The 12,278-nt window shown below is 37.9% G+C and overlaps 1 protein-coding gene across 1 annotated transcript; it reads left to right on the forward strand.

The window, feature by feature from the left end:
- Positions 1–3,806: 3,806 nt before the first annotated feature.
- wasa (WASP actin nucleation promoting factor a) lies at positions 3,807–12,110 on the forward strand. The gene is made up of 11 exons (XM_058389935.1): positions 3,807–4,046; positions 6,398–6,538; positions 7,554–7,640; positions 9,561–9,657; positions 9,806–9,841; positions 9,937–9,966; positions 10,084–10,237; positions 10,379–10,557; positions 10,651–11,561; positions 11,633–11,744; positions 11,902–12,110. The coding sequence occupies exons 1-11, from the start codon at positions 3,942–3,944 to the stop codon at positions 11,952–11,954; spliced, it is 1,905 nt and encodes a 634-aa protein (XP_058245918.1). The 5' UTR covers positions 3,807–3,941; the 3' UTR covers positions 11,955–12,110.
- The last annotated feature ends 168 nt before the right edge of the window (positions 12,111–12,278 follow it).

Below are 12,278 nucleotides of genomic sequence, written 5' to 3' on the forward strand. Positions count from 1 at the left end.
GCAAAACATCATGCAGATACAAGTCTGCCAGATGGGCTGGTTTGTGTATTTCATAAACAGCTGATCTCCTGGGATTTTCACATACAGCAGTCTCTCAAAACAACCCATCTGGCACCAACAACCATGCCAAGTCACAGAGATCACACTGATCCTGGTGTTGGAACATGATGTTTGGACATTACCTGAAGCTCTTGTGCTGCTGCAGGGTTACAGTAGTTCCTAATAAAGTGGGCAGTGAGTGTACATCTCTGTGTTAAATGGATAGAAAGAGGAAACAGCAAAAGCTGTGCTGAGGCAACGAAACTAAAGGTAGTGTATTGTTAGCAAACTTGTTAGACTGTACATCCTTTTTTCTGTAAAGGTCTTACACAGCTTATTGAATTAACAGTGTGTGACAAAATGCAGAAAGAATTTTTTTGGTATATTAAAGTGTACAGTGATTCTACATGAATGTCATTAAATGGTGGAAAAAGTAAGGTGTTTTATAATTATTTGGAAAAATAAATAGATTTGCAAGTCGTAAACAGCCCAAGAGCAACAGTAGCTCGTCTGCTGGATTGGATCACACTGTCCAGCTTTCACTCCCCACGTGCATCAATGAGCCTTGGTCACCCACTACTCGGTCGCTGGTTCACCACTGTTACTTCCTTGGACCACTTTTGATAGATACTGACCACTGCAGACCAGGAACATCCCACATGAGCTGCAGTTTTGGAGATGCTCTGATCCATTCTTCTAGCCATTACAATTTGGCCCTAATCAAACTCGCTCAAATCTTTATGCCTGCCCATTTTTCCTGCTTCTAACACATCAACTTTGAGGACAAAATGTTCACTTGCTGCCTAATATATCCCACCCACTAACAGGTGACATGATGAGGAGTGTTATTCACTTCACCTGTCAGTGCTCATAATGTTATGCCTGATAAGGTGTATATTAATGCAAAGTAAATTAATCACACCCATCATATAAATATGTTTAAAAATTAAGTTTAGTATAGCCAAATATTTTAATGTAAACTATTGGTATATTTTCCTTTAATATGACTGACCACATATTTTAATAGTTTATTACTGGGCATACATTGCATTTTATATGGTGGAAATGTTTGTTTCATAAAAGGGTAGTCATAATGGAAGTATGGAGTCATTTTGGGTTTCAGGTATCAATAAGCAAGAGTCTCTTATGTGTGAGAAATCACTTAACTGAACATGAAACAACTCCAGAAAGTCCACCAAGTTCTTGCTGTGTTTTTTTGTGTTGCTGTGCTAGTGTCTAATGTCTTAAACCAGATGTTTGTGAGTTCCACATGAATTTCGAGTGAACTGTACTTTTCTGATCGGGCAAAAGGACTAACATTATTACAAATAGAGTTATGCATCTTTGTGTGCTTTTAAAACTCATCCTTGTCTAATCCTTTCACTTGTAAGCTCTTTTTCTAATCACATCACATAGCCTTATCTGTCACTGTCAAACGAAACGACTCTGTTTGTAATGTTTGCTTGGTGTAAACATTAGAAATATGATGTTGCAGATATAATACAGCAGATAAGTCTCACAGAGTTTCGCAACTGCAATGGGATGTTATGAATTATTTCAACGTTTCACTCATTTTTATTTATTTAATTAATTAATAATTAATTCATTTATTTATTTATTTATTAGCATTTTCTTTATTATTATTATTTTTTTTCTTTTATGACTCAGCCCTTACTATATATAAGGCCCTTACTATATATTTAAAGGAAAATAGCCCCCAACAAAGGCTTTTATAAGAGTGAATGCAAGGCATAAATACGTGCGTTTGTTCTTTGTTTTAAGTTCTGTTAAAACTCTTTTCATTTTTAATCAATGTTTGATTTTAATTCCAAAAAAGAAACATGATGAAATCTTGCATTAAACACTAAAACATTCATTTACACACTTGGAATGAGGCATTTCTTAGTCCTGGCTGCTGGGTTGGGGTGAAGCTGAGGCATTTCATAGACATTTCTGAGAAACAATAATCTACTTTCTATCATAATTGTTTTGAGTCTTTAAACCACAATGTGAGACTTTATGCATCAGTGTCCTGTAGGGGAGGTAACAAAGTTTAGAAATGCTATTTCTTAAACAATATTACAAACAATTTTTGTGGAGAATAAACGTTTTTGATTGACAGGACTATCTCCCTATTCAGGGATCTGTAAGAGGAAACAACAAAAAAAACCCTTCAGCTTATTTAACTTTTTTTTTTCAGGAAGTATGAATACTTCTTCATTCATTGGTTCAACGGACATTGTCACAATGGATATATAATTTCAGGATATAATTCTTCAAATATACTGTATAACTTTGAACCTAATGAACAAGCTAGAGGCATTGATGTTGAGGAAAAACTCCATGAGACGATATGAGGAAGAAACACTTATAGGACCCAGACTAGAAAGGGAACTCATTTTCATCTGGGTCACACCAGATTAGAAACAACTTCCCTTCTATAACATATAGTGCAACATTGCAACCAGATGTGAAGTATAAAAGAAGTGTATATTGTTATCAGCTGTTGGAGACTTGAGTGTGAAACTGTTCATGGTCATTACAGTCCTAAAGCTATATCATATCAAGTGTAGTCCTGAGCAAGCGAAACTGTTTATATCAACTTGAGCCATCGTTATGGTTTCTATGTGGTACCATTCACACTATCTTATGTATCTTTAGCCTGCCTCTGTGAGGCCATCCTCAGCAGCAGTTTCCAGATGATGAACTCAAACCTAGAATGAATCAGACAGGTCCAGATAGCAGAATGGTCTGATATCATGATCATCAGGGTTGCAGTGATTACGGAGCCTGTTCCGGGAACACGTGGTGAAAGGTTAATAAACCCCCAGCACCCCTGACACTCTTCCCCCCTTCCCCCATACACACACACATAGACATAAGCAAGCACATGGTTTAGAGTGGTAGGAGGAAACCAGAAAACCCACACACACATGAAGAGAACTTGTGAAACGCACTTTACCTAAGCTTGTGAATTAAATAAAAACGTGTTTTTCTTTCTTTCTTTCTTTTTAAACCTAATGTTTGTTGATTTTTTTCTGGATTTGTTCACTGCCCAATATTTCATTTTTAATAATAAATGTAATCAAAGTGAAAGAAACTGCAACCGATAGAAAGCATGTCCGAAACCAAAGTAACACTAAACCCAATCAGTTTAGTTTTGCTTCCACGTCAGGACAATGTTTATTGGAGTTCAACATGCAACATTCAGCCTTCCAACATTCTTTTATTTATGAACTAGAGATGAGCAAAATATCTCAAAAAACTGAAATATTAAAATAGATTAGAAGGGAAATTACACTACAGCTCCCTCTGGGGCAACACTGTAGTATGTACCATGCATATGTACATGAGAGCAAAGCTAGAAGAGTGAGACTTTGCATCTTTATGTTAATATCTCTATTTAAAAAAACCCTCAATTTTATTTTATTATAGTGACACTTCCTGTTATTTAAGTAGCACTTCCTGTTTCACTGTCATTTTAAGTCAATGGCAAAACTTTCTGTGTTTGAGATGTAATTCATGTGATGAATTTGAAGTGATAAATTTGGTGAATCTAATCTGCAGGAAGGTTAAAACAATGTTTCTGCATGTCAGAAATATACTTCTTGGCCTCATAATGACATCTTTAAGTCACTTTACAGCATTCTGTGAGCAATGGCATGAGTGAGTGTGTGAAAATAGAAAAGAGAAAAAAAAAGCGTGCTTGTCCACTTCCTGTAAGAAGTCTCTTTTCGCTGCTAGCAATACGACAGAAGTAGGAAGAGAAACCTGTTTGTGTTGTGTGGGGTCTGTAGAGCTGCACAGAGAGAGAGAGAGAGAGAGAGAGAGAGAAAGAGACAGATCCTTTAGAGCTCTGGAACCAGTTTAAGGTAAAGTAGTGTAAGGGCCTGGGCAAGGTCATGAAGCGCAGGTCAAAAGAGAAAAGTCAGGAGAAAGCGGCCAGCCGTTTGCTCAGTATTCAGGAAAATGAAAGAGTGGATGATCTGCTGGGCAGGAGGTGTGTGGTAAGTACCCGGCCTCTCATAGGTACAAGGTGGTTTTTGGAGGACACAAACTTTTTTATACAAGCTTGTTGAATTTAATTGTGTGTGTAGATTTAAGATGAATAAGATGAATACATTTGATATTCATATTTAAAAAGCTGTACCTAATTACAGAAAATTCATTCTTACCTATTGTTTAGTCAGTGTGAGCTCACATATTGACTGAACATGTTTACATATGGTTAGCCTGACCATGATGCATCCCAACTATCTTTTCCAAAATTTACTTTTTTTTTGCTCTCTTCTGATTCCTAAGACATGTGAACCATATACTCAGTGTTGCTGATTGTATGAAGAGAGGTGAAATGTTATTTTGTCTTTGTGTATTACAATCTTTGCCTTCTTCTTTAGTTTATTTTCTTCCTTTTGTTCAAAGTGGTTTTTGAATGGGGCAAAAAAGATCCAAGCACAAACCTGACCAGTTGTTCATTAAGGGCCTGTTTCCAACTAAACAGTATCTATGATCTGAACTCACAACCTTCCGTTCTCTTGCAATGGACTATAAACACTACAGTTTAAGCCTCAGCAGTGGTTTTAACAAGAAAAAGGAAGAAATGAAAGAAAAGGAAGAAAAGCTAACTGTCCACTTATACTCAGTGGCTTTAACCAAAATCTATATAATCTATATAAAAAATCTATTATAATTTCAAAGATTGGTATAAGAGCAGACGATGCTCGAGTCAGGGGTTAGATGGTAGATGCTGGCTGCGAAGTCTGGGAAGAAAATCTAACTATAAGCCTCAATGTTTCTCATGATGGTTGTTATTAGGTGGTAGATGATATGTTTATGTATGTTTGTATATTGATGGATGTGGAATTTTGGATGAAGATATAAAGCTTTGTAAACTTTGTCGCATTCTCTGATGAAATAATATGTATTTCATCTCATTGTGATCTTCAGAAAGTTGGGGATTCTCCAGATTTGCAAAAGTGCATTTAATATAAAAAGCGTATTATAGTATTTTACCCTTTTCTTCCCCTTTGGTCATTGGTGATGAAATGCTGGTGCGGTCAGGTAGAAGGGATGGCTGATTTTGAAATAATTCGAGTTTCGCTGTTTAAGAAAATAAAGTATTGACATACATATACATAGTGACATGTTGATATTTGATGTCAAATGACAAGGAATAGCCAGGGTCCAGTGGCTCAATAAAGAGTGCGTAAAGGGGCTGTTTTTTCACCGTATTTCTCTACGTTTTTTCTAACTTTAATAGGGAAGTTGTTTTAAAGCTTCCTCTGTAGGACAAGTGCTAAACAGTCCACCATAAAAGCTGTAAAGCATATACAATAACATGCTGGCTGTCTTCCATGCAGGTTTCTGCAAAAGTTAATAATATAATCCTGATAACTACATCAGACTTATTGGAAAGTCTATGCAATCAATATGTTTCTATACAAAACACGAGAACTTATATACAGTATTTAGATATAACATTTTGTCAAGACGGTACAACAATAAGAGCTTCCTCTATTTTAAATCTGCCCCACTGCGACTGCTTTAAGCAAATCTTGAACTGACAAATCTGAGAACTCTTGAACTGTCAGTTTTCAGGAAAGCTGAAAGAACTGACAAATCTATTAAAAACTATTAAAAAAAACCCTGACTTTATTTGCTAGGCATTGTACGCCTGACAGCTTTATTCTCTGTGTGTTTTGTCTTGGTGAAGGGGGGTCTGTTTGATCAAGTTTTTACACCAAATATCCTCACAGTCTTTTTTTGACCTTGTGAAGACATTGGACCGGTCACCATGAGGAAAATTATTATTTATTTATTTATTTATTTATTTATTTATTTATTTATTTATTTATTTATTTATTTATTTATTTTATTTTTTTATTTTTAAATTCAGTTACTGATCTTAAGGTTAGGGTTAGACTTAGGAATAGCATAATTTGGTTGGATTATAATTCCAATGGTTGGTCCACACAGAAATGTGTGTGTGTGTGTGTGCATGTGTGTGCGTGCATGTGCGTGTGTGTGTGTGTGTTCAAGCATTGTGCTGTGTGTCTTGAGGTGTGAAAACAAGCATGTATTTTGCCGCTAAACTTTCTTTGTGAGTGGTGGGCAGGGGTGACAGAGGAAGTGTGCTCTAGACACTTCCTGTCATGGTTTATCTACTGTGTAGCCAGTAATGCACCCTATTTGCAGCCAGCTTCCTAGAAAAATATTCATGACCAGACCTAATGCAGCATATTTACAGATGTACATTACCGAGTTACAGAAACACACACGATGTTGTGATTAGAAGCGAATCAGGTGTTACTAAATAATCATATATCATGTTCACTTTGTGTTGTGCTGTGTTGTCTAGTCTCTGTGTACGACGGTGGTTCAGTTGTTCATGGCCCTGCCACACAGCCCCAACAGCTGGAGTTTGCAGCAAACCGGAGTGCTTTGCTTCGTAAAGGACAATCCTCAGCGCTCCTACTTCATTCGCCTCTACAACATCACGGTACTGAAAACATTTTGCACCTTTTAAGACCTCAATACACACTTCTGAGAAGCATGTGTCATAACACATGTTATAACACACACACCCACTCACACCAAGAATTTTGAAAAAAATCAAAATGATCGTATGTGAAATAGAATTAAAGATTTAATAATATGAGAGAAAATTGAAGCTTTCATTATTTTGCTGTTCATAATGTAACTTAAATTGTAACAGTAGTATCTTTAGTAAACGGATAAAAACAAAACAAAACAATAACTTCATCATTGTCTAAATATTTCTGGACCTGACTGTATAGAACAATATTTGGAGACAAGTACATGGTCAGTACAGTCAATCATTCATTGCAATTTAATTGTCCAATTTGCATTAGTAATGAACAGTAATTTATCTAGTATTAATATTATATTAATATGGTTATGGACCTTATCTGTAGGTATTGTATATTCTTAGATCTATTTAATACTGAGTTCATGTTAAATCATTCACTAGATTTTTTATAACTGAATACAAGATTCAGAACAGTATATCTCTCCTCTTTCAGCTCAAAAGTGCCTCATAAAACACACTTCACGATCCCGATGATTAAAATGTTTTTAAAAGCATTTAGAAAATTTGCTAACTTTTGGATCATTAGTGGTGTTTTCTTCAGAAGCTTTTGAACTGATAGTGCAGGGATATAAGCTTGAAGTGTATTTTAAAATCATAATGCGGTTTACTTACATAGTAAAATACAGTAATTCATTACTACTGCATATAGATACAAATAACATTAAAAAAAATCCATGTAATTCATATAAGACGTGATTATTTAACATTTTTCACTTTTGTCCCAAACACATACGATATATAAAAATAGCAAATTATGTATAGTAGACTATAACATGTATAATGCATAAATAATACACTTACAGTATTCAAAATAGTGTTTTAAAACATATTTTATTTATTTATTATTTTGTTTTTAAGGGTAGTTTAACTGATACTGAACTTATTTTGAAGTGTCTCTATCCAGGCAGGTAAACTAGTATGGGAGCAGGAGCTCTTTAACCAGTTCATATACAACAGATCCAGGCCCTTCTTCCACACTTTCCAGGCAGATGTGAGTATTCAGTGTTCAATACATTTTTTGTTGTAAACACATTTTAACAGATATTAATATTTGTAAAAAAATATATCTTGTAAACATCACATTTACAGTTTACACCGATCAGGCATAACATTATGAACACTGACAGGTTAGATCAATAACACTGATTATCTCCTCATCATGGCACCTGTTAGTGGGTGGGATATATCAGGCAGCAAGTGAACATTTTGTCCTCATAGTTGATGTGTTAGAAGCAGGAAAAATGGGCAAGCGTAAGGATTTGAGCGAGTTTGACAAGGGCCAAATTGTGATGGCTAGACCACTGGATCAGAGCGTCTCCAAATCTACAGCTCTTGTGGGGTGTTCCCGGTCTGCAGTGGTCAGTATCTATCGAATGTGGTCCAAGGAAGGAACAGTGGTGAACCGGCGACAGGGTCATGGGCGGCCAAGGCTCATTGATGCACGTGGGGAGCAAAGCCTGGCCCGTGTGATCCAATCCAACAGACGTGCTACTGTTGCTCAAATTGCTGAAGAAGTTAATGCTGGTTCTGATAGAAAGGTGTCAGAATACACAGTAAATTGCAGTTTGGGGCATAGCCACAAACCAGTCAGGCTTTTCATGCTGACCCCTATGCACCCCTATACCAAAAGCACCAACAATGGCCATGTGAACATCAGAACTGGACCACGGAGCAATGGAAGAAGGTGGCCTGATCTGATGAATCACGTTTTCTTTTACATCACGTGGATGGCTGGGTGCGTGTACGTCACTTACTAGGGGAACACATGGCACCAGGATGCACTATGGGAAGAAGGCAAGCTAGCAGAGGCAGTGTCATGCTTTAGGCAATGTTCTGCTGGGAAACCTTGGGTCCTGCCATCCATGTGGATACACCATGTGGATACACCACCTACCTAAGCATTGTTGCAGACAATGTACACTCTTTCATGTAAACAGTGTTCCCTGATGGCTGTGGCCTTTTTCTGCAGGATAATACACTGTGCCACAAAGTAAAAATGATTCAGGAATGGTTTGATGAGCACAACGACGAGTATTGTTGGCCTCCAATGTCCAATCTGTGGGATGTACTGGATAAACAAGTCCAATCACATATGTTATTAGTTACCTCATTTCATTTTATTTCATTTCATTTCATTGCACATGTTCTTTTTCAGTGCTAAGTGTCCTATCTTTTGTGTTGCTTTCTTGTACTTCTGTACTGTCCTGTCTTTGCTCTGTTTGCACCTAGTTGCACACTTTGCACTTTATGTGGCTAAGACAAACTTATGTCATAGCACTATGTTGTTTTTTGTGTTTGAACTTCATGTTGTATGTTTAAGTAGCACCAGGGTCCTGGAGAAACGTTGTTTCATTTCACTATGTACTGCGTCAGCTATATGGTTGAAATGACAATAAACGCTTCTTGATTAGATAGATAGATATATAGATAGATATATATATAGATAGATAGATAGATAGATAGATAGATAGATAGATAGATAGATAGATAGATAGATAGATAGATAGATAGATAGATAGATAGATAGATAGATAGATAGATAGATAGATAGATACTTTATTCATCCCAAAGGGAAATTCACAGTTTCCAGCAGTATCCGCAAACACAGGTAATCTTGAACATCTTGGTACCAGATACCACAGCACACCTTCAGGGATCTAGTGGAGTCCACCCCTCGACAGGTCAGGGCTGTTTTGGTAGCAAAAGGGGGTCCAACACAATATTAGTTATTACATAATGTTATGCCTGATAGGTGTGTGTTAGTGCATGTCAAAGTCCACAACCAAAAGTGGCAATTGTCTCTCTGAGTAGTTTTAAATAATCAGTTTATTATACTGGTACAAGAGCGTAATGTTGATTACAAGAGCATAATCCTTTTAAGAACCAGAGCCTCACTGTGATTTTTTCTCAGGATTGCCAGGTAGGCCTGAATTTTGCAAACGAAGAAGAAGCTGAAAACTTTTTCTCTATAGTGGATGAGAAGATCAATCAGCGAAGTAAAAATTTCGGTCAGTTAAGTAAACTCTTCCATAAATAAGAAAAGGTCTTGGTTGATCATCTGAAATCTGTATATCATTGTCTAAAATAACAGCCTGTGGTAGAATACCTAATGGTTTCAAATGCTAATAGCAACTTCCTGTTGTTTAATGTTTTTAGAAAAACGCCAAGGAAAAGGCCCTACTCTCAGTCGAGGTAAAACTGAATGGCTGTAGTGTTAGCTGATAGACAGCATGCTTATATATTTGCACTTTGTAAATAAAATTGTTTTTCTTTTCTCTTTTTTTTAGATGATACATTGCCACCACTACCTCCAAATGGTAAGTAATGCATAAATAACAAAGCCTTGAAATGCCACACGATTTGTGAATTTTAATTAGATATCTGAACAACCATAAGGTTTTCATTGATTATTTGTGGTGAATCTTTAAAACTAGGTTCTGGAAGTCTGAATCTACTTCCATTGGGAAATATTCAGAATCAAGCACCACCTGCCAAGTCAAAGAAAGACAAAAAGGAGAAGGACAAAAAGAACAAAAAGAAGAGCTCTAAATTATCCAAGGCATTAATTGGAGCACCAAGTGGTTTTACGTGAGTGCTAAAATATTCTGGACTTTGCTGGCTTTGCTGAATATGTTTCACCTTTGACAACAGGTTTTCTCTTGGTTTGACAGCCAGGGATGTGTGAAGAAAGACTAAGCTCTATAGAAATTTATGCTTCATATATTTCAGTCATGTTGGCCATCTTGGTATGGACAACAATAGCATGGATCCAGATTTGATGAAGCTGCTATCACGTGCTGGAATCAGTGAGGCAGATTTGAGAGACTCTGAGACCTCACAACTTATCTACGATGTCATTGAGCGCTCGGGTGGAATGGAAGCAGTCAAGATGGAATTGAACAAGGAGGGTAAGGTTATAAACATATGTAAGTTTATGGTCTTTCACCATGTGGGTAAAATTGCATTTTGTACATGTAGTTAAACTTGCATGTCCTCTACAGAACGGCCTCCACCTCCACCTCCTAGTACTCGTCGGACTTCTCTTCCCCCACTGCCTCCTGGATCATCCTCCTCTTCCGTTCCCTCTCAAGCTCGTTTAGGGCCCTTACCACCTCCTCCTGGAGGAACTCCATCCCCTGGCAGGTCCGCTTCAGTACGCTCCCTACCACCCACACCTTCAGGAGGGCACACAGGACCCTTACCACCACCCCCAGTGGCACAAGGAGGACGTCGAGGGCCTTTACCCCAACCCCCAGGGTCGCAGGTTGCACCTTCAGCAAGAAGTGGACCCCTACCACCGGTACCAGGAGGGCATGGTGGTTCCCTTCCCCCTCCACCAGTAGATCGGGGTGTTCCTCCAACATCTTCTAATTTTCCACATAGTGGGTCCTTACCTCCTCTTCCTAAAAGGGGTAGTGGACCTACACCTCCACCTCCAGGACAGCGAAGTGCACCACCACGCCCAGTATCAAGAAATGAAAGTGGCCCCATGCCTCCTGGACAGTCTGGATCTTTCCCACCTTTACCAGGAAGACGGACTGGATCCTTACCCCAGCCTCCAAACGATGAATGTTATTTGCTGCCACCCCCAACACTCCCTGAAGATTTCCCTGAAGAGTTTTCTGATATGACCCCACAATACAGTGAAGATTTACCACCACCGCCTCTTCCGTTTGAGTCCTTCCCACCTCCACCTATTGATAACACACCCACTTCTAACAAGGTCCCATATCCTCCATCAGCTATTTCTAGCGGAGGAGGTCCACCTCCTCCTCCTCCTCCACCTCCTCCACCTCCTGCTGCCCCAGCACCCAGTTTGGCTGGCGGGCCTCCACCTCCTAAACCCAGCAGTGGGGGAGGAGGCAGAGGTGCATTACTGGACCAGATACGCATAGGGACAAAGCTAAAAACAGTAAGAATATTCAATTTAATGCTTTTCCACCAAAAATAGCTTTACACTAATGTATGGTATTTTGTTACCAGGTAACTGCCAGCCCTGATCCTCCCCCATCTGCTGCAGCGGATTCAGGAGAGGGAATAGTAGGAGCCCTTATGATGGTCATGCAGAAGAGAAGTAAAGTCATTCACTCATCAGGTAATCAATTATTCACTATTTTCTATTTTATAAAACTGCATGTATCATACAGTATTTTAGCAGCAAATATGTGTTAATTGCTGCATAAATGATTTCATCTAATCCATTATATATGCTAGTACTATGTGTGTAAAACGGGATCGATTATTTCTTCTAGATGAAGGAGATGAATTTGATGATGATGACGATGAAGATGATGAATGGGATTAATTTGAAACCGAGTGATGAACTGTGTCCCAATGAGCATTAGCACACCTACACAGTTCAAATGGTCAATCATTTCAGTAACCGAATCATTTCACTTTGGCTATTTCAATCAACTTGTTTTTTTTTTTCAGTAAACTATTAAATTACAAAGTAAAGCAACACTGTGAATTCTTTCTGTTGACTAAAACACTTTTTCATTCCAAGGAGCACCATTTCACCACGGAGTAAAGTGTTTACTCGGAGCATCACACTGAGCAGTGAAATGCTTGTTTCATAATCTATGTAAAGTGCTAACATTTTCCTTTTTTTAAAAAAAACATTTCACAG

This window comes from Hemibagrus wyckioides, linkage group LG05, assembly GCF_019097595.1.
Source record: "Hemibagrus wyckioides isolate EC202008001 linkage group LG05, SWU_Hwy_1.0, whole genome shotgun sequence".
Lineage (NCBI taxonomy): Eukaryota > Metazoa > Chordata > Actinopteri > Siluriformes > Bagridae > Hemibagrus > Hemibagrus wyckioides.